The 27,822-nt window shown below is 34.7% G+C and overlaps 1 protein-coding gene across 1 annotated transcript in view; it reads right to left on the reverse strand.

The window, feature by feature from the left end:
* LOC143407517 (uncharacterized) overlaps positions 1 to 14,227 on the reverse strand; it is a 36,968-nt gene extending 22,741 nt beyond the window's left edge. Inside the window, exon 1 of the mRNA XM_077110311.1 lies at positions 10,054 to 14,227. Coding sequence (XP_076966426.1) covers positions 10,054 to 14,227 — 4,174 coding nt within the window. The remainder of the gene's footprint in view (positions 1 to 10,053) is intronic.
* Positions 14,228 to 27,822: the final 13,595 nt, after the last annotated feature.

Consider the following 27,822-nt stretch of genomic DNA (forward strand, 5'->3'; position numbering starts at 1 on the left):
TGAAACAAAGACATCACACATTTGATTAGTTCCTTCATTATGTATATTTTCTTAGGTAGAGGAAGGGTAACTAGGCACACACATAATGTTCCTCCCCAAAACCATAAAAGCATTTTAATATATGTTATAAATCATAGATTCTATAAAATACAACAAATTGGATCCAAAACTGTATCTGGCTTTGGAGTCTATTTCTTCGAAAGTAAATCAATGTGACTTTACCTCCAAGCTCTGGATATTCTCAGTACTACAAGTAAATAAACAGAAATACCAAACATGTTTAAGTGATAACTCCTTTTTCATTTATAATCTGAATATCAGTGACAAAACTTTGAAAGTGAAAACATATTCAGCCCCCACCAGAACTTCCCAATTAAACAATAACTGAGGACTAATTCTACTACTAAATGAACAGAAATTATTTTTACCTAAAAATCCTTTCTTTAATACTATACTGTTAGGCCATAAAAATTAAATTTCATCTAAGAGAAGAACTTTTTGTCATTGTTTCTTTTGTTGTTGTTTTTGATGTTGCGTCAAGGTCTCCATATGTTGCCCAGGTGATCTTAAACTCAACTCATGGTCTCAAGTGATACTCATGCCTCAGCTTCCCAAGTAGCTGTGACTATAGTTGTGTGCCAAAAAGGCTTAAAAGTCTAAAAGTGCAAATAATATCATCATTCTGGACTATTAAAACAGGCAACTGTCATTAAATAAGGATGATTGAAATAGCAAATCAAATCTCAATTTTTAACTTTGAATTCAAAATCAAGATTTATACCAAACACTAAAATCACTTTCTCATGCAATGGATACATAAATATTCAAAAGCAGATGCAGTAAATTTTTAATTAATTCAGAATTCTTAAAATATTAAATAAATGAATCGTGTTTATAAAAGATTAGTGTATACGCTGATCTTTATTTCATTGCATTGTTTCTAAGAAAGACTAGGCTTTATAATCAAAAACAAAGAATGTTATTCCCCAAACTCTATCAGGTCAGGTAAAGAAAGAATATGGCCAATTTCTTGGATCGTTTTGTATGAAGGTCTTTAGCCAACTTTTATCTCTAGAAATAGGCAAAAAATGTAATTTGCTTTTGTCAGTGCATCCATAAACCTAATGATGGTTGAGATGTAAAAATAAAATAAAACAAAACTGTACACTCTAAGGCATAGATGGTAGAATGAAGTCAATTTACAGTCTATCAGCAAAATGTTGATTTAAAGCACAACAGGAAAATTAAAAATAAAAATAAAAACTTGAAATTCACCAGTACCAACCATACAAACAGAGAACTCCAAAGGACACTCTTCAGCCCATCCCAGGAGAATTTTTCTGACAATACAATCATAAAGGGAAAGTGAAAAAAATGTACTATAAAGGTAACTGATAAAACCATCCTGTGCATTGTGTGGGGTTGATTAGTTATTAAGTAACAAAGTTTGCAAATGCATACATACAGTACCCAACAGATACAACCATTTTCATTAGCCAAAAGCACATCACCTCATTTGCAGAAAATGATAGGGCAAAATCAACAAAATGTCCTAAGTAACTATTAAGTATAGACCATTGCTTTCAATTACTATCTTTTCATCTTTCTCTTACTTTCTGTTTTCTATTCACAAATTTGAATTATCATCAAGAAAATATTTTGAATAGATCAAAGATTTTAACCCTCCTGAACCACAGAGATCATTTCTTCTCTTTAAAATTTTCAGGGAAACATTAGGCTTTTTACAATTTTGTCTCTGTCTACTATATATTAAGTCTCTTAAGAGCATCAAATATATTTTATGTGTCATGGATCCCAAGAGTCTTACACAGTGCTAGCTTAGTAAAGACACAAGAGGGCTTAGTGAATATTGGTTGGATAAATTAATGAATAATTTCAGGTAAGTTAAGTCAGTCGTTCAGGAGAATCAGCAGCAGCTTTCAAAACACAATTTAATTGCTTTCAGGTCAACATTTGATTCCCCTGTACTAAGTTTACTTACATTGTATTTTTGAGTCAGTAGTTTTCTTTGTGTTATGAACAAAAAGGGAAAAGGAGAATAAAGAAAAGCCACTTGAACAATTAATCTTATATAAAGACGTGCTTAGTTATCTTTTCTTACATTATTATTATTATTTTTTATTATTATTATTATTATTATTATTATTATTATTATTATTATTATTGGTGGTGGTACTGGGCATTGAACCCAGGGCCTTGTGCATGCTAGGAAAGCACTCTACCAACTGAGCTACATCCCCAGCCACTTTCTGATTCTTATAACCATATTCATACATGATATTATTCTATAAAGATTTTCCCAGAAAAAAATATTATAAGCCTTTCCATTGTATTCTATCACAATTATAATCATTGTTTTAAATTATTTGAAAAATGTTATTTAATTTTTTGTTTCATTTTGTTTCAGAAATTTATATTATTTGTACCTCTGGCTATTTGAAAGTGTTTCTTAAACTTTACTCATAATCAGGGCTGGAGATGTGGTTCAAGTGGTAGCACACTCTCCTGGAATGAGTGCGGCCCAGGTTGGATCCTCAGCACCACATACAAACAAAGATGTTGTCCCCGCCAATAACTAAAAAATAAATATTAAAATTCTCCCTCTCTCTCTCTACCTCTCTCTACCTCTCTCTCTCTCTTTACAAAAAAAAAAAAAAACTTTACTCATAATCTTTAACTATAGAATGGTATGTGCATTGTAATTTTATTCTATACACTTCCTAGGGGTATCTTGCTAAGGACCCTCTGTAGGAAACTAATATTTAATTAAAAATGTTTTTACTACTTGAAGAAATCACTTGGTGTTCTGCAATACCACTTGGTACCTATGAATATAGTTAAAATAAGATTATATAGTCTTTTGGAAGACAATATAAAGATGACAATGAGTACCTGAAAAGATGTTGGAAATCATTAGCATTAGAGAGACGCAATCTGAGACCATCTTGAGGCAACATCACACTTAATAGGTTAACCAAAGATAACCAAAATGGTAATACCTGATACAGATGAGGACTCAGAGAAACTGGATCTCTCCCAACTTGCTGGTGAATCCTGAGAATGCTACAGCCACTCTGAAAACAGGTCAGTAAATTCTCAAACAAGCAAAACTACCCTTATCACATGGCCCAGCTCTGACTCTGGTGGATGTTTATTCCAATGAAAAAGAATGAAGTGTCCACACATGCAGCAACTTAGGTGAATCTCAAGGGCATCATACTGCAGGAAAAAAGGCCAACCTCCAAAAGTCATATACTCTATGATTCCATATATAAAATATTCTTGAGATGACAAAATTACAGAGAAGGAGAAAAAATTAGTGGTTCCAGAGGTAACTGATAGTGATGGGGGTGGTGTTGGCAGTGATGCTGTAAAAGGGTAACAAGAGGCAAGAGAACTGGAGGACATTATATTAAGCAAAACAAGTCAGGCACAGAAAGACAAATACTGCCTATTCACACGCATGGAAACGAAAGCTGATCTCGAAGTAGAAGAAAGAATAGTGTTTACAGAGCCTGGGAGAGGTGTGTGTGGTGGTAGACAGAGGATGATTAATAGATGCAGGGGTGCAGATGGATGGAATAACTTCTACTTTTTTATAACACGTAGGATAACTATGGCTGACAATAATTAATATTTCAAAATAGCTAATAATGAGAATTTTAAAAGTTCCCAACACAGAGAAATGACATGTCTTCGGTGAGAGATATGCCAATGATGTGGTCACTATACATTGTATTTATATATTGAAATGCCATTTTATACATATATTAAATGCTATGATTATCATATGTAAAATACACACACACACACACACACACACACACACACACACATACATACATATATACAACTGAAAAGAAAAGTGGAAAGAGAAATTTTCCTAGTGATGGAATAGTTATGTATCTTGTTTGTATTGGTCATTACAGGAATCTACACAGATGATACAATGTCATAGAACCACAACACATTGTTCTAACATTGGTTGGTCTTCCTGGTTTTGATATTGCACTACAGTTGTGTAAGTAGAAATCATTGGGGAAAACCGAGAGGAAGGTACATACTACGGTTCTATACTACCTTTACCACTTTCTGTGATTCTATAATTTTTCAAAACAACAAAAAACCTTCATTGATTTCTTCCCATTTTGAATTGAGTTCTGAAACAGGCAACACACTATTTTTCCTTTCTTTCCTCAATGCAATTTTTCATTATTTTATATTTCCATCCTTCTGTTCTTGTGGGTTTCAAGACTCACTAGATTGAGCTTTCTCAGCAATGTTTTCTGCTTTTGTAATAGTAAATATAATGATGAAAAAAAATTTTGCAATCTCTGTACTCAACCATAGGTTAAATAATAAACAGAATATGGTATGTTTATTCAGGAAAAAGATGTGCTTAAGTAGAAGAAATATTTATTTTTAAGATAAACATTCAAAATATTGTATCAAATAGCTGAAGTAGTGACACTATCTATTTTTAGAAATATATAAATCTTTGCTTTGGAAAGTTGGTTATAATCAAGACACTATCAAATTGGAACTTCCTTTCATATTCTGTATCACATATTTAAATGTGAACAGAAAAATAAAAAAGTTAGGAATAAATATTCAATTTATTCCCCAATCAAATGGAGCACTACACAATGAAATGCTTTGCATTTTCATTTGTTGCATAGATGTGTCTGGAAGTAACTTGACTTGAAATCTGGGATGTCTAGCCATAAATAATTCTTAGTGTGATACAGAGGATATACATTTTAACTACTATTTTTACTGCTAAAGGATCCTTGAATGCACTATTCAGGAATGATTGTGGAAATTTTTGAAGGAAACAGTGAGATATTTATCCACTAGAGATACTTGGTTTAGGTCACAAGTTTAGAAAATAAGCTATCAACCTTATGCCCAGAAATCTAATTAATTTATGATTTTTTCCTTATAAGGCTTAGTGAATCAACTCATTGGTTAAAATTATCCTGTCAGTTACAAAAGCTAAAAAAATCAAAATCCCCAGGACAATTCTGATAGAACTCTCAATTTGTTAAACATTTTTGCATATGAACATTTGCTCTAAAAATATTTTTATACTTCTCTATGTATATGTTGACTCTCTTTATGAGCTAAGATATAAAAAGTGTCCCTTTAAGAATGTTTGTAAAACTTATTAAGGCCCCTTTCCATATAATAATGCAATTTGTATATTATTACTTTTATCTTCTTCATCTCTTGGCTATTCTTATGTCCAGAAGTATCCATTTTAGCAAAACAATTTCAACAAATACTTTTACTTCCAGCTTCAAGACTATTATATACTTTACATGGAGCTTAAAGTTCTGTATTGTTCTTGGAGCTGTTTCTCAGTCTTTCTTTTCATGATATTATGTGCCCCTTAATAACATCCATGAGAACAAAGCTCCAGAGTCCACAATCCTGAGGATGAAGTGGCCTGTATGGTGGTATTCAAGATGAAGTTGCTATTAATTCTGTACACAAACCATCAAATTCCTTTAGAAGCATTAACCCAGAATATGAGAGGAGAAGAAATGTGTTTCCACATGACAATACTCTACTTGTAGCCAAGGTGAGCTAAGGTCCTAGGTCAAAAGACTACTGGGGTTTAGCCTTCCTTAGTGTGGCTTAGCATTGCTCACTGTAACTACCACCTATAGCTTCATATGTTCCCTGTGCTCTTCATATTATTTTCTCTTGTAAATAACAGCTGCATTTAGCCCTAAGCCTTACATAACATAGAAAATATACTTCTTAACTTAAACACCCAGATGTCCTTTCAATGTGAAGGAGAACATCATCCCTTTCTTACTGGTTAATTGAAACTGCCAGGTAAATTATGTATAACCACTCCAAAATCCTATAGTAATTAACCTCCTGAATGGACATTCCACATCTCTCCACCACCACTATTCTTTAATCCTCATGCACACACACTCATTACCATCAAAGACTATTAGCTCACATCAACCAGCCCTAGCTAACAGCGGAGATTGGCACTGTGAAATAGAAATATTGCTTTGAAGTCCTGTTGTTTTGGCATTTTCCAGAATATCTTAATGTCAGTGGTGTATATATGTTCAAATATTGTTGTCGAGTTCCCCAGGGCTCCAAAAGTGAGATAGAATGAGTCCAGATTTGACTAGTGACTGTGAAAGTGGCATAAAGCTTATGAGTTGGGTCTTGAGTCCCATTAGTTAAAGTCACATGATTAGTTTTTCAGTTGTCAACTCTTATCATTGTCCCTTCCTGAAGCCCACAAGGTTTGTCAACACAGATGGACCCAAGAATTCAATGAAGCCATCCCTCAGTTTCAATGTGTGTCCCTCCCACACACACCCTCTGGTGGATGGGCACTCCAGGATTCCATACCCTCATTTGCTTATTCATCTTGATCTGATTTTGTTCTGTATACAAATGAATGACTCGGAAACTCTCAGCATGGCTGCCAGTGAAGTAAATCAAAGGGCTTCCTAGGCCTGAATCCAACTTAGGTCTTTAAAAGCAACAATTGGACCGCTTTCTCTTACTCTACCAGGATAGGAAGGATACAGCACTATTTCCAACCACTTCCCTAATTTAACTCCCTTCAGAGTTGTCATTGTTTTGTTAAAAATCGTTAATAAGCTGAATAAAGAAGATTACGTAGTCTCAGCATCTCTAGGAAACCATCACAGGTTGAAAATGGAGTCAGAAGTGTTATTTTTAGCCCATATACTACAGCAAGAGATTAGCACTTTTGAAATTAGATTCTACAAAAACTGACTCATGAGGTTACTGAAATTCTTTATAGACCTGAAGATACATAAATATATGCACATACACAGATGAAAGTCCACACATTCTTTGTTAGGACAGTCATTTGGGGCATGATTCATATATCAAATATTTAATAAAAAGGCTAGCAAATTCAAGGTCGTTAATAAAACTTTAATAAAATTTATGAGACAAGGAAACTGAAAGCAGAATATTTCCTTAGGAACTGTTCTCTTTGGTTTTATCTTGTTTACAATATACAAGTTTTTATAAGAATGAAGGGAGTATGAAATCTTCTAAGGCTATCTTGGTGTTTTCTCGATTAAGCTCCTTGTCTTAAAAAAAATCTTGAATCTATATTAATCTTTGTAATTTTCTGAGTATCTGTATAACATATTTTTCTCAAGTTTGCAGTGAGGTCGCTGTTTCCAAGAGCTCTTCAATTCTGAAATATAAGAAGTGTTTTTCCCAGCATTGAAATCCGAAGGCTCACCTAGACACAATGGGGTGAGCAGAACATATAAAAATCTCTCATGACAAATCTGAATTCTGCTTTTCCCAACCATATGAAGCCTATTGGAAGAAAATTCCAAGCAATTTGGCAACTCGAAGCAAAATATAGACTTTGATATTGCACCATTCTTCTTAGGAGAGTAAGCCATGTGATGTTGCAGGAAGGCAGATTTTAGTGCCAAATTTCTGATTATATCACCCCAAAAGTTATTCCATGCATATCAAGCAAGAATGAAACCTCAAAAATAAATATATAAGAAAGAAAGATATTTGGACTTAATAAGGCTGGATCATATTTGCCTGCTCATGCATTTTTACCACCCATCTCACCTTCTTGTTTCTTCCTTGCTCTGATTGGAAGCATGTGCTTTCATTATTCATTTTGGCATAATAAGTTATTACTTCATAATAATTCAGTCAATTTACTTAGAACAAGAAATTCACCTAAGGACTCTTGTCTTAGGGATGCTTTCAAAAAAAAAAAAAGAAAAAGAAAAGTAAGTGTGCATTTTGTACCATAGAGTATTCCCAGAGTTTCTTAGAATTCTTGCAACTGATGCTGGAAGCTTTGAAATAAAGCAGAAGGCAGAAGGTCTGTGGTTTGTGACCCTTCCCAAAGTAGATAAAAGTTGATCGTCATTGAATGCAAATAAACAACTATGCATCATTGAATTTTTTTCCTGTCACTAAAATGCTAATAGTTCTCAAGGAATTGTGAGTCCCTTTTTCTATAATCCAGGAAAAATAAGAAATTTAAAGACTTAAAATTTAAAGCACATATAATTTCTGATAAAGAACCATAGTACTTACAAGGCTCTCAACTTAAAAACACAAAAAGAGAAACATCATCATTTTCCATAGCATTTGGAAACTTTCCATAGTTTGGAAACTTTAGTATCAGAGCTCATCCGTTCTCAGACATTTCTAGGTTTTTAATACTTAGCCAAAATGAGATTGGGGTGCCTCTTACAGTTGTTGTCTCAGTGATTTTGTTCCTGCCTAACAACTGATGGCATCTTGATTCTGGTAAAATAATGTAAATGTTAAGGTGAAATAAAGAAAAAAGAAAGGAAACGCTGATGGATAATAACTACTGGGTGTTTTGTCACCCCTTGTTTATTTTGGTAAATTAAGGTGAAAGATAAATCAAAAGTTTCTAGCTTAAGTTTGGTAAAATCAGAGAGGAGAAAAAAGGAGTTAATACTTCTCTGACATCTGTAATTTCTAAAACCACTAAGATCATTTTTATTAAAATTCATTTTATTAAAATTTATATTAAATTATATAATTAATATTAAATAATTTAATCTATATTAAATCTTATTTAAATTGACTTTATTAAATTGTATTAATTGAAATAAAATTTAATAAATTTTTAAATTAAATCATACTATAATTAATATAAATTAATAAACAATATCAATAAAATATTTAAATCAAACAATACTATTAATAAATTTAAACAATATTGATTAATAAAAATATTTTAAATTAGATTGATTTATATTAAATTATAATATGATTTATATTAAAAATTAAATTTTATTTAAATGAATTTTAATAAAAGTGTCCTTCATGGTTTTAGAAACTACAGGTGTCAGAGAAGTATGTGCTATGCAATCTGCTTTTTCTCTTCTCCGATTTCACCTACTTAAGCTAGAAACTTTTGATTCATCTTTTACCTTAATTTACAAAACGGTTGTAACTACTCCTTTTTAAAAGCCTTTCATCTTTCAAAAATTGATGTTATCTTCTCTCTCTCCCCAAATTTTTTTGATCAAATGCTTTAAAAAATGTCTTTATAAGCATTATTGTGGAGCCCCCAAAAGAATGTAAATAAACACTCCAGATGTTTAATGATACATACTTACTAACTTTTCCATTGGCAATGGATCATGTGATTCCACTTTGGGGTTGACTCATGAAAATACTCTTCCTTCTGGACATATTTAACATCTAGAAAACTGAATTAATGTGAAGTGACTTTTCTAAAGAAATGGAAATAAGTAACATGGATAAGGGTCATAGTATTTGGATTCAAAGTATCTTAGAATTTATCCAAGTAACATCATGTTCAGGCTTTCCCCGTTCTAATTTTCTTTTACTAGTTGAACAAGGTTTTCTTTTATCAAATAAAATTTCACAACTTTTTGCAATATCATATTGGGTCTTCATATACTCTAAATCTGAGATATATATACTTTTCTTAAGTGTTGGATCTTTCTTCTTCCTTGTTAATTCAATGTATCATTTTTATCTTAATGCCATTAAATTTATCAAATATAATCATTAAAAAAAGAGGATGGAGATAATGGTTCACTAATGCTGCTCTGTACAGTTGCTCACAAAAGTACATCAGAATTGAAGACTGGTGATGATTAGCTGCTACATTGGAACAAAATTTTATAAACAAAAAGGCCTACAGCAAACAAATTTTTTAAAAAGTGCTATAACAAAGAAACACAACAACAACAACAAAAATACCTATTAGCTATATACCTATATATACCAGCTGTTTTTTTTTTCTCTTTAGGTCTACAAATGCATGAGTTCTTTATCAAAAGGCCACTCTGTCAAAAAAACACAAGGTGTTTATAAAGTCTTCTTTAGAGTGCTAGATCATCTCTGGTTGAGAATGCTTTTGCTTTAGAAGGTGCTCTAGTACTACTGTGGCACTAGTGTCTGGGGACACTGGCAATGTTGTAAAGGTAGGCATGAAATCTGCAATGGGTTTAAAAAGAGGATGCCCACGTCCACCAAGTCCAACCCCAGCTAGGTTACTAAGAGGCACAGCTGCCGAACGGGGAACCAAGAATGGATTCCCGTTGGTGCTTCTACCTCCTCTGAATTTGGCTGCATCTTTAACATTTCCTGGTACATTTCCAACTTGCTCTCTCCTTCCTGGTGAGTCTGGACAGTCCATGGCATGAGCAGAGAGTTTGGGTGGTGGGGCAGAGGGATGAGATTCCATTTCCAGAAATTTGACAAAGAGTTCTGAAAAAGAACTACTAAGCATAGGTTGTTGAGTTGGTCTCAAAGGTATGTTGGGGACACTTTTCGGTGCCCCTCCAAGCCAACTGGTCATCCACTTAGTAACACCACCGGAATCTTCACTCAACAACTGCTCCATTTCCTCCTTTGGAATGTCCAGAATGCTTCCCATTAACTGCAAGGCTTCTCGGCGTTTACCTTTGGGTGTATGGAAATGACCAATAAAAAGGTTTCTCATGAGGACTTTGTCCACTTGTCCTTCTGGGCTGTTTGCGAAAGTTGACAATTTCTTTTGGGCCTTGTGCAACATTTCTTTTCCGAGCTCGTTTTGTCTTTTAAGTTCTTGGATCTGTTGTTCCTTCCGATCTACCTCTTCTGTAAGTCTGGAAGCAGAATGCAACATAGCATTTGCTTCATCCAAACGTTCCTGCAATGATGATACTTGTCCTTCTAGTTTTTCTGCCTTGTTCTTCCATTCTGCTATCAACTGTTTTTCTTTTGCTAATTCAGCAGAATACATTGCTTTCTCTTCTTCTTGGAAATGTTCGAGAACCCTCTGCAGGTTCGTTGATGACAGGGCATACTGCCTTACTCTTGCCTGGGAGAGCGAAAGCTGCAGTGCATTCTCATCCCTCTGTTGAGAGACCATCCTCAACTGTTCCTGCAGTGACTCTATCTGCACGCTGGCTTGAAGACTTGCCTTAGAAGATGAAACTAGCTTTTCCTCCAAAAGCGTGACTTCCTTTCTCAGTTTAGTCTCTTGGTCCTCTGCAGCCAAAATGTCCTGGGTGTAAGACTCTTCTGATTCCAAGAGATGGCTGCGTAGCCTTTCTAGCTCCCGGTTCAAGCGTAGTTCTTTGTCACGGTACTGTTGGACCTCCTGCTGGAGAGTACTGTTTTCCATCTGTTCTTGTTTTAGTGCTACGATGACTTGGTCTCGTTCTTGCTGAAACATAACTGTCTTCTCCTGCAGTGATGCAACTGCGTTTGAAAGCTGACTTACTTCCCCAGCTTCTCCCTCTTCTTTTTCTTGTAACATTTGCTCAAAAGCAAGAGCTTTCTCCTTCATTGACTCACACTCCAATTCCTTTTCTCCCAGCCTCACAGAGAACTTCGAGTTTGTCTCTTGTAGTGCTTGACACTCCCTTTCCTTTTCTTTGGATGCTACTCTCAACTTTTCATTTTCCCCTTTTAATTTCGAAAAGTCCACTTCGAAAATCAATATTCTGTCCTTTAGGTCTGATACCGTTTGCTTCAACAACTCCTTTTCGTTCCATAGGTCACGTTGTTCACTTCCACTTTCTCTATTGAGGCTTTTTACATTTGCTTCTTGAAAAATATCAGAATTCTCTATTTGAGCATTGAGTCTTTCTCCAGGCAACTGGGCTTGTACTTGTTCAATCGTTTTCTGCAAGTTCTTAATTTCCTCATCTTTTTCTAAAATTAACTGGATATGCGCAGCATTCATCTGCTCATATTGGTATTTAAGGTCATCCATTTCCTTCTTCTGCTCCTGTAAAGACTGAAGGAGTCGCATTTTACGCTTGTTTTGATTTGTAATTATCTTTTGATGGTGTTTAATTTCATCTTCCAGATGATTTTTGACTATTTTCAGTTGAGATATCTCTGATTCTAGTTCTGGGATACCATCTAGGGTTTTAGGCTCAGCCACAGGGACAGCTCGATTCTGCTGTTCCTTAAGGCTCTCCAATTCTTCTTGCAGATGGTTGTTTTCTGCTGTCATGGAGCCAAGACTTCTGTCCTTTTCTTCTATGGTTTGCCTTAAAGTTTCATTTTCTCTTAAGGCCTGAGAACACTCATCTAAATCCTTTTGTAGTTCTGAACATTTTTCTTCAAGTTTTTCAATAAAAACTTCTTTCTCCTTTATAAGTTGTATCAATTGCTTCTGTTCTTCAACATGAGGTGCCAGAATTTCCTCAGTTTCTTTTGGATCAGTAGTCATTGGCTCATTATTCTTTTTGAGTCCTGCTATTCCAAAGTCCTTCTCTTGCTTGAGTTGAACTACACAATCAGGTTTCAGCTGTAAGGCAGAGGTATTCAAATGACATGCATTGGAGAGTTCCTCAATAGTCTGCCTGTGATTCTTTGCTTCTTCCAAGAGTCCTGTTTCTGCCTGGTGCAGTTCGGCTTCTATCTCTTCTTTGTCTCTTATTAGAGTCTCCTTGACAGTGTCTTTTTCTTGAGACACTTGATTGTTAGCAGCAATAGACGCTTCCAACTTACATCTTACATCTTTACATGCTAAAATCAAAATTTCATTCTCCCTTTTGAGATCAACAGCAACTTTCTTTAAATTTTCATTGAGCTCTTCTACTTCTGAAAGATTTTGCCTTAAGTTGCTAACTTCAGCTTCCCTTTCTTTAAGCAAGTCATTCTTCACCTTACTGTTAGAGTCTTCATTCAGAGAACTTGGGAACTTACTCTGACATCCAGACAGCTCACCTTCAGTTTGTCTAATGCGTTCCTTAAGCTCAAGGTTTTCCTGCTGGACGTTGAAGCTATTTTGTTGTGACTTATTCAGCTGATCTACTAAATCTTCTACTTTATCTTCAAGCTTCTGCTTGGTTAAATGCAAATCACTGAGGCTCTGTGCACTCCGACTTAACTTCTCCTTCTGCACATGCAACTCTTTGGAGAGGTTCATTTTATCATCCTCAAGTTGATGAACTCTCTTTTTTTCTTCATCTAGATCTTGTTTCAATTTCTGGATGACAAGGTCTCCTTCATTTTGTTGTTTTGATAGCTCATCTTTTATCAAAATCATGTGCTTTGTAGCTTCCTGATTCTGATGGTCCAGTTCTTCTAACTCACCTAACAGCATTTTCTTTTCATGGATACTCTGATTCAGTTCTTCCTCCTTTGCCTTCAAGTGAAGTTTTAAGTCATGTAATTGGACATTCACATTCATGTCTGTTGAAGCTGTGTTTTTAATTACTTGAGAGTCACAGCTCAATTTTGACAGTGTTATCTGAAGTTCCTCCTTTTCTTGACTCAATGATGACTTCTCTTTTTCTAAAGCTTCCACATGCATTTTAAGTTTCAGATTGTCTTCAGCAAGACTCTGATCCTGGTTTAAAGCGTTTAGTCTCATTATTTCCTTTTCAGCATCAGACAGAGCTCGTTGTAGCCTCAACACTTCTTCCATCGATGAAGAATTTTGTGGAAGGATTGTTCCCTTTTCTGCCAAAGTAGCACTCTGCTCCAAAACTGAAATTTCATGCTGATGATCATCTATGTCTGGACTTGGGTTTTGTTCAAGAGTCTTGATAGTATTTTGCAGTTTGAAGATTTCACTGGGGTCAGAATTCTGTGTTCCCTGAGCCTCAGCAATATGCCTCGAATGGCCAACTTTAGATTCAAGCCTTGAAACTTCGATTGACAATCTGTTTATTTCTTGGTGGGACGAAATTAGGTCACTAAAGTCCATGTCATCATCAGAAAAGGCTGAAAAATCACTACTGATCCGGGAACCAAGTGGAGCCAGGGCAGTGGTTGTTGGTACACCACAAGCTCCTGAACCTACCCATTGAGCAGCTGCCTGGAGGTTGAACACTTGATCTTGCAGTGCCATCTGTCTTGCTTTCAGATGGCTGGTCTCTACCTCCTTCTGTTGCAGTTGATTTCCGTAACTTGCACACAGATGATTTATTTGCAGCTCTGATGCTTCATGTTTTTCTTCCAGATCAGTACAATACTTTTGAAGTCTTTCATTCTCCGATCTTAATGGAGAATCAGTAGCTCCCATTTCCTTTCTCTGACAATCAGGTAAACCTGCTTCTATGTCTCCTATGACATCCAGAAGCATTTCCCTGGTGAAGCTGGATATATGGTCGGTGAGGGAAGGCAAGCTGTTCCCCACCTGACCCAAGAAGTGGCCCAAGCCTGAGCCCAGGCCTCCAAACCAGGACGACATCGCGGCCACTTTAGTGAGCCAGCGGACCAGCTCTGAAAACCGCGACCCGCACCATCCACTTCTCTCCTCAGAACGTCCTCAAGCGTTGCTGGGGTCAATTATGACTCAAGAAACAGCTCAGAATTCTGAGAAGCGCGGGCTCCTCCGCCAACACCAACCGTCTTGTTCTGCCTGTAAAACCAGAGGCCTGTCGTGGTCTTTGACCAGGGACTGGCAGCCAGTGGCACAGTCACCCCTCACGCCCCACCCACCAGGGGCCTCTGCTTCTTCCCTGGACATTCCTGTCAGCCATTGGCTCCCAGGATTGGGGAGGGCTGGCTGGGAGGAGCTAGAGATACAGGAAAGTGTTCTAGTTTGAGTCTTAAGGCAGTGTGCTCTGGAACCACGAAGAATCAACCTTATAGATGAAATCCACAGGTGGTTCACTGGAGAGTTCCCTCTTGTCTGGGAGAGGTGGACTTTTTGTTGCATTCAGGCCAGTTGCATTTCATTGACAAGGTGAGGTCTTGCTCCATTACAGAGTGCAATCTAATGAACTAAAAGTCCCCCATTCAATAGTAAATCTCACCCCATGACACCAGCACAGACACACCCAGAATCATATTTGGCCAAATATCTGGGCCTCATAGCCCAGACAAGTTAACATAAAATTAACCACCACAACGTCTTAATCATTCTCAGAATTCAAATGATAATATTGATGAAATGTCACTAAAGAACCATTTTTACCCTTTCCAAAAGTAAATTTTTGCTCTTCATCTATAAGTTTTTGAGTTCATTTTAATATTATATGGTCCTTATAAGATTTTATTTAAGCTTATTTAATTGGGCAAAAATTCCACTTAAATTTCACTTAAGAAACTTTTTGAGCCAATAACTTGGTGTTCACTTCACCTGTTGTTGTTTATCAGTGTAAAATATCATCCAGGTCTAAACCATACAGAGTGAAATAAAAACTTGAAAACTTTTCTACTATGCAGTAACAATCCTAAATTGGAATCCCACCCCTAGAATTAAGGATCAGAAGGAGATAATGTAAGACCCTGCTTTCCAAAGTGTTTAAATTCCAACAAGTTCATGAAGAGGCAGCTTTGTAGAGTTGGGGGACAAAGCAAGGACATGAAGCACGTGGGCTGTAACAAACATACTATTTAGGACCAAAGCAATTTTGGAGCTGAACCAACATGATGCATTTATGAAACCTCTCACAGGTGTAAGTTGAAGTGTAAATGAGAACATAATGTGTAGTTCTCACCCTATGACTGACACAGAGAAAGTGGTCAACAAATAGAGCCTGCTGCCACTTTGTTCATATTTGCTTTTGGTTTTGTTTACAATTATTTTTCTTATTACCCTTGAGAAGGGGTTTGGATTAGCTCCCATAATTCTCTTCCCCAAAGCACATATTCAGGACACTCTTTTCCTTGAGCTGTTCTTTCTATATGTCTGTTCAGGGACCAAATACTCAAGATGGGAAAAATAAAATTTAAAACAAGGAAGAATTTGAGAAAAATTCATGGTTAAAGTGATTCTAAGGTTTATATCCATCACCTCATAAAGTTTCTTGCCATCAAAAAAAAGAGCAAGGAAATAGAATTCCTCAGATTGCTATCAGAAACTAATGACTACATTTGTGTCTTCTGCTAGAAAAGGAAATCTTCTTTGTTCTTCTTATTCATCTTCATATCTGAGAGAAAAATCAGGCCTATATTATTCAATCCTTCCATAAAACACTAATATAAAACTTTAAACCCCTCATAGTATCTGCTGAAGTGGAGAATCCACTCTGTCCCCCAGCTATGTCTACTGTTGAGGAAGCCATCAACAATACCAAGTATCCTTTTCTCCCTTTGACCATTCCTCGTGTGTGTGTGTGTGTGTGTGTGTGTGTGTGTGCGTGCACGCTTTAGTAGGCTTTCATCACTTTGACAACATACCTGAGAAAATTAAATGAGTAAATATTTATTTTAGTTCAATTTCAGGCTCCATTGCTATGGTCTGAAGTGAGGCAGAATACCATGGCAGAGAGTCTGGCTTCAAAACAGAGCTGCTCATCTCTTAGAGATCAGCAAGATGATGAGGGGAAGAAAGGACTGAGGAATACCATGTACCCTTCTAGGGAATCAACTCCAATGACCTACCTTCCAACTAGTCCCTACCATGTACAGTTTGTACCAACTCCCAATAATCCTGTCAAATCATGAACCCATCAGTGCATTGATTCACAGTTGAGGTTAGAGATCAGGATTCATTTGCCTTTCTGTAGAGTCCATGCTGAATGCCATTACATTGGGGTCCAAGCTTTCAACACATAACCTTTGGGCAACATCCCAGATCCAAATTATAGCAGGGTGCCTCTATGTCTTTAGGTGTTTTGTGTTTGCTTAAGTTTTGAATCACAAATAATGATCCTTTTTTTCAGTGTAAGATCTATCACATTTTGCTTGAATCTGGTTACAGTGGTTGTTGCTCCTCTTGTTGAAGGACATTTCTGATCACTCAGATTCAGTCTTTTAGCATGGTTTATTCTGACCACAGCAGTTTGTCATTTTATATTTCTATCTGTGAGGTATACCTACCTACTGCATTCAAAACTGACCATTCAAATAAAAGCATTTCTCTTCTTCTAAATATGTTTGGAATATTCCTGGAAACTATGGGGGATACAGAGGGAAAACCCTGCTTCATTCTTGAGCACATGTGACAAAAAGCACCAAAGAATCATACGTGTATCCTTATACATATATTCAGTGCCTAAAAGGTACAAGGCATTGTGTTAGATGTTGTGAACAACACAAAGATGTGTTATATACATTTCCTGCTATTAAGAACAAAACTGAATAGAGTCAATCAATGGAGAAGATATTATATACAGTGATCCTTGAATTACCATTCAAGGTCAATCATTGATGACTGGGGTGGTGAACATCTCATACGGGGGAAAAGACTAAGTAAGAAAGAATAAGCCAGAAGTAGAGAGCCCTTAATAATGTAGCTTTGTTAAAACACAGGTTGAAGATGGAAATCATCCACGCTTTTTGAGTCTATAAACATAGGATGATCAATTCTATGCAAGACACCCTAAGTTTGTACTTAGCAGATTTGTATTTTTGAGAATTGGCATTATCAATGAAATATTTCACACATATTGGTAGTAAGATTAACATAATACTCTAGTGACAATACAATAGTAGAAGGATTGATTTCGACTGAGAAGTTGTTCAGTGAATGATATATTACCCATAAATTTGAATTCTCATTGCCATGAGGAAGCAGGTGAAAATAAAAATTGAAAAGAGTCCATCAATGTTATGCAAGCTGTGAAAGTAGATGCTTTCACATATAGTGACTTTTATAAGTAAGACAAAAAATTAAAGGTAGTCCTGATGTCTATAACATGTTCAAAATAAATCTCCAATATCCTAAAGAAATTTCAGTCTTGTCTATGTGGAAGCAATTGTGAAAGTCATGAGCATCCATGATGTCACTGAGAAAAGAAGGCAAAGGCTCAGGTAGAGGAGGCTCCAGTTTTTCGATGGCTTATTATATGTCTGACATTGGGCTTGTTGTTTCCTAGATGGTCTTTCATTTATTTAGACATACAAATTGGGACCAAAGCAATTTTGGAGCTGAATCAACATGCCTTTTCCTTAAGATCCCCTTCACGCTACAGAAGAAGACTTACTTCCCCTCATACTTCATCTCTTGTCACTTTCTCCTTGTGGTCTTCTGTCTCATTTCCTTCCATGTCTCTCTCTGAAAAAGAGGACCCTTGGATCCTGGATCCTCATTAAGCAAATATTTATAAAATCCATTCATATACTGCATGCTGAAAATGGAACAATGAATTCTTTTCCTTTCTAGTAGTTCTGAATATTTTCTTTATGTCAGAAGCTCTTCCCTTTTATATCTTTTGGTAATTTTGAAAAACAAAATATATGTCATTTAAATTCAATAGGTGGAAAATCACGAAGTTCAAGACAACTGCTAATTCTTACCTTGAGAGTTTTTTTGATGTAGATTGACAGAGTCAGTAATTCAGATATGGTTGGGTTATCTCCTGTTATGCATTGATTTCATAGGTTTTTCATTGAACTTTTTCTTAGGCAGATATATTTTATACTGATGCATTAAATTAGCTTTTATTTTTTCTTTCTAAATGTTTATCATCTAGTGGGTTCTAGGTTTTTATATCATTTCTTTAGTGTTTGTATTGCAAAACTACTTATTTAAAAACTGGCTGAATAAAAATAATGTTGTAATAAGAATGGAATGAGTCTATTGTTTTTATGAAAATCTTTCCAAATTCTTCTCTTAGGTTTTGGTTCAATATCCAGCCACAGAATCTAAACAGACAACACCCGTCTAGGGAAGATAAGAATGTAACACACACAATGCTTATGTCCCTGTGAGATACATTTAGATTATTAGGCAGATGAAGAAAGGTCTTCAAGGGAAAGGTTGATTTTTTCCCATTTTTGTCTTACACAGTAAGGCAATGGTAGCTCTTTGTGTGATTTTATAGTGTACAAATGTTCCAGTGGACTAGTCACAGATTTAATCAATCATCCAGATGTTTGGTCAAACATCCAGATAGTTTTGTTAACTTTATGTGAAATAATTTAATGTCCCAAAGTGACATTGTTATTGTTATTGTAATGTATAGCAGAATTGGATTCTGGAAAGCATTAAATAGACCTTATCCATACAACCTTAACAAAGAAAAATAGAAGCTGACACTCATATACCCATCAGTTCTTATGGTCATACTTATTTACAGTGATAACTGAAACTCAATAAAATTTGTTTTGTCCACAGAATCTAAAGCTTTAGTATAAGGTGATATTTTGAATATTTCTTTGGTTGTATGAACTGGAAAAATAATGTAAATTTCTTAACTTCCCTAATCTGGAGTTAATTCATCTGCAAAGCTCAGTGTCATTGTAAAGATTAACCATAGTGAGTATAAAGTGCTTGGCACTTTAGAGCTTGTAGCTCTTATGTTTTTTCTAAGTTCTCAAAATAGGTACAGCTTTTTAAAATCATGGTGTTATGTTTATCTGGAATTTTAGCCTCCTAGTGTTCTTTTGCTCTCTTAACCTAGACATAGAATGTGCTACTACATAGGGCCAATATGATTACCTCACTCCAAAAGTATACTTTTTACACTGACAATGTTCTTCCTACTATCTTGGCAAAGGACGTAGTGAGGAACAAACAGACATAAGCTCTTTCTGATTAGAAAACCAATGGAGAAGAAAGAATAAATAAGTGAATAATTAGATTAATAAGTACATATTATAAAGTATACTCTACTCAAAATGTACAATTATTGCAAGAAAGCAGAACTGAAATGCCTGGTTTGCAATAGATTGTCCAAAAAGAGTCTGAGTAAGTGAAATACAATCTATTTCTCACAGCATAAGTATGCTTAACAGGTAAATCATGAAGAAATTTGCAGTTGTAGGCAGAGAAAACGGATGTATGACCTGTCTCAGGAAAGAGCTTTCTGCATTGAGAAACTGAAACAAGACTGGGGGATTGGAATGTCAGAATAAGGGGAGGCAGGTCTGAGATCAGAGTGGAGGCTGGGGGAGTGGAAAAGAAAGGCCATCAAAGGCATTTAGAGCAGCGTAAGTTTAATTTTTTTTTTTTTTCTAGAAGGAAGGATTGAACCCAGGGGCACTTAAACACTGAGTCACATTTGTAACCCTTTTTTAACTTTTTCTTTTGAGACAGGGTCTTGCTAATTTGTTGAAAGACTCACTGAATCGCTGAGTCTGGCTTTGAACTTGTGATCCTCCTGCCTCAGCTTCTGGAGCTACTGGAATTATAGTCACGTACCATTGTGCCCAGCTCAGGTTTAATCTTTTAATTTTTTTTAACTTATTGTTTATATATTTTTATAATTATTAATTTTTTGAATTTATATATAACAACAGAATGCATTATAATTCATATTACATATGTACAGAACAATTTTTCATATCTCTGGTTGTATACAAAGTATATTCACAACAATTCATGTCTTCAGACCATCACCTTCCACCATAATTTCTAACCCCATGTCCCCTCCCTTCCCCTCCCACCCCTCTGCCCTATCTAGAGTTTATCTAATCCTCCCATGCTTCCCCTCCCTACTCCACTAAGAATCAGCCTCCTTATATCAGAGAAAACATTTGGCATTTGGATCTTTAGGATTGGCTAACTTCATTTAGCATCTCCTCAAACTCCATCCATTTACCTGCAGATGCCATAATTTGATTCTCTTTTAATGCTAAGTAACATTCCATTGTGTATAAATGCCACTTTTTATGCATTCATCTACTAAATGTCATCTAAGTTGGTTTCACAATTTAGTTATTGTGAATTTTGCTGCTATAAACATTGATGCCGCCGTGTCCCTGTAGTATGCAGTTTTTAAGTCCTTTGAGTATAGACCAACTAGAGGGATAGCTGGGTCAAATGGTGATTCTATTCTCAATTTTCCAAGGAATCTCCATACTGCTTTCCATATTGGCTGCACCAATTTACACTCCTACCAACAGTTTTTTGGCCCACAACCTCACCAACTATTATTGTTGTCTTCATAATAGCTGCCATTCTGACTGGAGTGAGATGAAATTAAACCCCTATCTCTCACCATGCACAAAACTCAACTCATATGAATCAAGGACCTAGGAATTAAACCAGAGACCTTGCATCTAATAGAAAAAAAAGTAGGCCCTAATCTTCATCATGTGGGATTAGGCCCCAACTTCCTTAATAAGACTGCTATAGAAAAGAATTAAAATCAAGAATCAATAAATGGGATGGATTCAAACTAAAAATGTTTCTTCTCAACAAAAGAAACAATCTCTGAGGTGAATAGAGAGCCTATATCTTGGGAGCAAATTTTTTTCCCTCACACATCAGATAGACCACTAATCTCTAGGGTATATAAAGAACTCAAAAATCTAAACACAATGCAGACACACACACACAAGAAAAAAGCCCAATCAATAAATGGGCCAAAGAACAGGATCAATACTATTTTGATAATATTGCTTTCTTGTTCGCTTTAAGAAAATTTGTGCAATATTTTTAGTTTATTTCAGAAAACATATATTCACTGACTTGCTATACATTGTTTAAATGATAATAACATTTGAAATAGGACTGAGTTAGCAGTCCCATTATGAGATGAGGCGTGTTGGTCTTCACTGAGGTTAGGGAGACTGGTTTTCATCCAAAACCTACAGAGTGGAATTTTGAATTGCCTTTCCACAATGGTAACAAACTTTGAATAGGGTAAGAAAGAGCAAACAGTAGGAAGTGAAAAGAGCATTCTTCAATTAAAGAAACACACAGGTAAATCTGGTTCCTAGTAGCTGAGGTAAGAGCATGTCTTAGGATGTGTTAAGTTTATTGAAGCATTTTATATAACCATATACTGCCACTTTCTGTCCCTCATAAGTAAAAAGTCTCAGCTGAAACATAATCAAAAGAAGATATCAAACCAGGCACAGTGGTATATGCCTATAATCCCAGCAGCTTGGGAGGCTGAGGCAGAAGGATCACAAGTTCAAAGCCAGTCTCAGCAACATAGCAAGGTTCTAATCAATTAGTGAGTGAGACCTTCTTTCTAAATAAAATATAAAAGGGCTGGGGATGTGGCTCAGTAGTTAAGTTTCCTTAGGTTCAATTCCCAGTACCAAAAAAGGGGGGGAAGGGTTATAAAGACTGAAAAGTAGAGATAAATCATCCAAAAAAAAAAAGTTTTCAAATCCCCTTTTGGATGGATGTAAAAAGTGGTATGAACTATGAATAGATTTTTTGACATGTTATTGATTAGAGTGTGGTTTTATCTTTTATAAAGCTAGTTGATTGCATACTCTACAACATTGGCTCTAGTGGATATTTTAAATCAAGTTTTCTTTTATGAAGCCTCTCAAACCAAGTGGCCTCTCACCAGGGTATTTTTTAAATCTATTTCTATTTTAGGTCTAAGCCTATAAGAAGCAGTTTTATTTAATTTACGCCTGCTGTAAATTCTTCAGCAGGTATCAAGAGGATGATTTGCAGATGACTGCTGAAAGGAGTGCAGGAATTCTAGAAAGGAAAGGTGTAGAGAAGACATCTCCATATTCTAATCATCCATATCTCTGACTGACCCTCTGAAGCACACTTGCAGAGCAGAATCAATGCAATTCCACCAAAGAAAAAAGCACTTTGAAATGAAACTCTAATTATTTACCAAGATAAAAAAATAAACAACAAAAAAAAACCTTTGGAGTTCAATCCTATTAAGATAATTACTTCAATTATATTCATCAAAAAAAAATTACAGAAATCAGTATCTCTACAATTTGGCATCCATGCTGTTCAGGGTACAATCTAAAATTATTCAATACATGAAACCTGTAAAAATGAAACACATTCTCAAAAGAAACAACAGAAAAATATATCTAACTTCAGCAAGGATTAACAAAAAAGGATTATAAGATGGCTATTATAATTATTCTGAATAAACCAAAGTATACTCACAATGAAGGGAAAAAAAGGAAATTTTGAACAGTTATTAAAATATAAACAGTAACCAAATGTAAATCATGGAACTAAATATCAGAAATTTGAATTCACCAGAAAGACTTAGGAGCTAAATAGCAATGACAGGACAAAAAGTAAAGTAGAAGTCAGATTAACTAAAATAACCAAATGTGTAAAACAGAAAAAAATAATTCAAAGAATAAAGCCTTAGGGACTTCAAAATAATATTGAAAATACAACTGGAGTCTCAGAAGGAAAAAAGAGAATGGGTTAAAAACAGAGTTTGAAGAAACAAGATTATACATGTCATGAATTTAATAAAAGATAGTAATACAAGATTCTCAACAAACAATAAGTGGGGGTGGAGCCCATAAGGACTCTCTAATATTAAGGCTTACTATACAGCTATAGTAACCTAGATAATGTGGCAATACAAAGAAATAGATATATAAATCAATGAAATAGAATATATACCCAAAAATAGATTCATACTAACATATCCAACTTATTTTTTAAAAGTTGCAAAAAAAATTTAATGAAGGGTTACTATTTTAACAAATGTATTAGAACAATTGGACATATATCCTTGTGGAGGAATGTTCTATATCTCTACTGTAATGGTGAATACACAGGAACCTACACAGGTGATAGAACTGTTAAAATGAAATAATTGTACACAAAAATGAGGACAAATTAAACTAAAGAAATCTAAATAAAATCAATAAATTCTAACATTGGCAGTATCATGGCTACAATGTTGTACTATAGTTTTTATTAAGAGTTACCATTGGGGAAAGTGAGGTTAGAGCACACATGATCTCTTAGCATTATTTTTTACAGGTGCATGGGAATTTTATCTCAATAAAAATTACAATTAACTAGGTGCAGTGATGCACACCTGAAGTATCAGCAACTTGGGAGTATGAGGCAGGAGGATCACAGGTTCAAGGCCAGCCTGGACAATTTACCAAAGCCTTAAACAACTTAGTGAGATTCTGTCAAAATAATAATAATAATAAGAGCTAGGGATATGGCTCAGTGGTAAAAGTGTCTCTAGGTTTAATCCCTAATTTAAAAAAAAATCAGAATTACAAACTTTTTTTTAAAGAGGTGCTAGAGTATTATTTACTCAATAGTATGTTTTACTATTACAAAGAACATTTAGTCATGTGGAACACTTTTATGTCTGTCATTTAACAACAGGATGAATTACATGAGTGTTAACATATAAACAAATTACAGTTATAAAGACATATTGAATACATAAGGTAAATATAGGTTTAAAAAGTGTACTATAAATTGGGCATCATGGTCCATGCTTGTAATCCAAGCAAATTGGGAAACTGATTAGTTTCAGAAGTTTAAATTCAGCCTCAGCAACTTAGTGTGGTTTCAAGCAACTTAGAAAGACAGTCTCAAAATTTGAAAAAGTGGAGAGAGGTCTTAGGAATGTGGCTCAGTGTTTAAAAATCCCTAAATATAAACTGAAATACAAAAAAATACAGTTTAAAATGTTACAATTCAGTAATAAACATAAAAAATAGATTTCATATAATTCTTTTCTCCAGTATTCAAAAATGAAAATAGTAATTTTTGATTTAGAAAACAAAAATTATATGCTTTCAAAGATGAGGTTTCTGCACTATGCATGTATGATATTTATGACTGATATTTTTACCAAATAACTTGATAATGCTTTAAAAATTTAAGCAAAAGTTAAAGACAACTACTTATTTTCTACATTTAAATGAGTAATGTCTTTTACTGATCCTCATATACATCAAGGTGTTATGTATATATAATGACTTTACTATACTCTCACATTTGTCAAAGTGTTTATTATAAATGTTTCATTTTTTATAAGGCATACAGTTTGGACAAAATCTGTTCAATGTATGAGTTGAACTGGTATGAGTTTTCAGATGTTCAATAAATTTAAAATTTGAATAAGTTTTCAAAATATTATTTAACTTTTTAGGGTTTATGGGCACAATGAATTCTCCAAAAATCAGTAGTGTTTAAGAAACATGTGGTTATGAAATGTTTTTTTTTTTTTTTCCATTTGTATTCTCTCTAACCAGTATGTATCCAGAGGTGCTGAGTATTGGTGAATAAATTTTAAAGGCATTGTCACATTGTCAATTTTCACATTTCAAAATTTTGTCTCTTCTATGTTTATTGTGGTGAGGATTAAATGTTGACTCTTTCTTAGAGGAATGGTACGATGGTCTCATTTGTAAAGCTTCTCTCCAGTGTGTTTTCTCTGATGTCTAGTAATGTGTATGATATATAATTTACAATGTTTCTACATTCTCTACATTTATGTCTTCTTTCCAGAATAAATAGCTTAGTGGTGAAAAAGAATTGATTTCTTATTAAAAGCTTTGCTATATTATTTTCATTTGTATGGGTTCTTTTTTGTATACATTCTGTTGTTAATGAAGTTTAGTTTTCCTTTAAAAGTATTATCACTTTATATACATTTCACATTCACCAACGTGTCTTCCGCTGTGGTGAATAAAGTTTTATTTTTTATTAAAAGTTTTGGCACTTATTTTCATTTGTAGGGCTATTCTCCAGTGTGAGTTCTTCTGTGGTGAATAAGGCCTGTTTTATGGCTAAAAGCTTTGCCACATTCCTTACATTTGTGCGGCTTTTCTCCAGTGTGAATTCTGTTGTGGCAAATAAGGGTTGATATTTGAGTAAAAACGTTGTCACATTCTTTGCATTTGTGCGGCTTTTCTCCAGTGTGAGATCTACTGTGACAAATAAGGTGTGATTTTTGACTGAAAGCTTTGCCACATTCTTTACATTTGTGGGGCTTCTCTCCAGTGTGAGTTCTGCTGTGGCAAGTAAGGCCTTCTTTTTGACTGAAAGCTTTTCCACATTGTTTACATTTGTACATTTGTAGGGCCTCTCTCCAGTGTGAGTTCTGCTGTGACGAATAAGGTCTATTTTTTGACTAAAAGCTTTGCCACATTCTTTACATTTGTAAAGCTTCTCCCCAGTGTGAGTTCTGCTGTGGTAAATAAAGTGTGATTTTAGACTGAAAGCTTTTCCACATTCTTTACATTTGTAGGGCTTCTCTCCAGTGTGAGCTCTGCTGTGGCAAATAAGGTGTGATTTTAGACTGAAAGCTTTGCCACATTCTTTACATTTGTAGGGCATCTCTCCAGTTTGGGTTCTTCTGTGGTAAATAATACCTATTTTTTTTTTACTAAAAGCTTTGCCACATTGTTTATATTTGTAGGACTTCTCTCCAGTATAAATTCTCTGGTGGTGAACAAGGTCTGAATTTTTATATGGTTTCTGGTGTTCACTCTCACTTGTAGTTTTCCATATTTTCTTTTGTTGTAAATAGTCAATATTACAATTTCTATATTTTCCACTTATCACTTTGTGAAATATATGTTTTATGCCCTTTTCTGGTGAATATTCTTGGGTATCTTGAGGAGTCATGGCAAGGAAGGCAAAGTTTCTATAGTTCTCTAACATCACATCTTTATATAAGTTTTTCTGAGCAGGCTGAAGGCATTCCCACTCCTCTTCAGTAAAATCAATGGCTATATCCCTGAATGTTAACAGTACCATTTCCTGGCTTTCAGGGTTCTCAGCGTTCTCCCTGTGGTTTGTTTTCAGATTCTGCATAGCACAGATATCTGGGCTCCAGATCCAGCACAGAAAGCCTACAAAAAGATCGAAAAAAATGACAATTACAAACTTGTTATCTGCATTCCTACCTTGATAATTTAAAAATAAGAGCAAATTAATCCCATTAACTAAAAAAAAGGAGATAATAAATGCAAGAGCCGATGTCAATGAATTAGAGAATGACAATAGAGAAAAACTGATGAAACTGAAAGTTGCTTCCTTAGAAATAATGATAAAATTGATAGACCTCTAGTTAGATGGATCAGGAAAAAAGTGAAGACACAAATTATTAATAGCACAATAAGGGGGAAAAATATAATATTGCCAATCCTAAAGAAATTTTCTTTAAAAGTAAGTAAAGAAATATAATAACAATTTTGTGTCAATAAATTTGACACTCTAAATGAAATGGACAAAGTTGTGAAGACCAAAATAATATGGAAGAAAAAAATAGATAAATTGAATAGCCCTGTGCCAATTTTTGAAGTGAGTTTATTTATTAAATAACCAACCAAACAAAATACCTTTTCTCAAAAAATCTCCCAACACAGGTATCTATTTTCATGATTTCCCCAAAATTTAAGGGATAAATCATACCAATATGATGGTTAAGAAATACACCACTATTTATTAACTCTATGGTTAAGAAATACACCACTGTTTATTACAAACTCTTACAACAAACAGAAGAACAGGGACACTGCTCTACTTATTTTATAACAAAGTCTGAAAAAAAGATCCCAAGAAAAAATATATAAAAAATATATGGACATAAATAAAGGCAAAAATACATAGGACAAAAATATGTACAAAAATCAAGGTCAAAAATATGCTTAAAAATACTTTATATCCCACTGGAGCTTATACCTATAAAGGTTTGTTTAAGCTAATAGATGCCAAAAAAGCATATGATAAACTCCATTGTCTATTCATGGTAAAGTTGTTAGCAAATTAGGAACAGGATGGAATTTCCTCAACCATCTACAAAAGCTATGGTAACACCACCCTCATTGCAGACATTCAGACTTCTTACCTAAGACCAGTAACAAGACAAGGCTACCCATTCTCATCATTTAACTTTATTACAGCCCTTAGGTCTTGCTGGTGTAATAATGTAATAAAAGAAGAAAGTCACAAAAACTGCAAAGAAAAAATAAAGCTGTCAGGCAGATGTCATGATGATTTATGTAGAAAATCCTAACAAATCCACAGTGAGTTACCATAACTATGAAGTGATTTTTAGCAAGGTTACAAAATAAAAGATAAATACAGTTTCAAATCAATTGCAATTCTATGCACTTGCAACAAACAATAAGAAAATGAAAATTTTAAAATAACTCCATTCATAATAGCATCAAAAATCTCTTAGGAAAATATTTGTTTATTTTGTGCACTGGAATTTTTATTAATTCATT

Source organism: Callospermophilus lateralis, chromosome 9, assembly GCF_048772815.1.
Source record: "Callospermophilus lateralis isolate mCalLat2 chromosome 9, mCalLat2.hap1, whole genome shotgun sequence".
Taxonomy (NCBI): Eukaryota; Metazoa; Chordata; class Mammalia; order Rodentia; family Sciuridae; genus Callospermophilus; species Callospermophilus lateralis.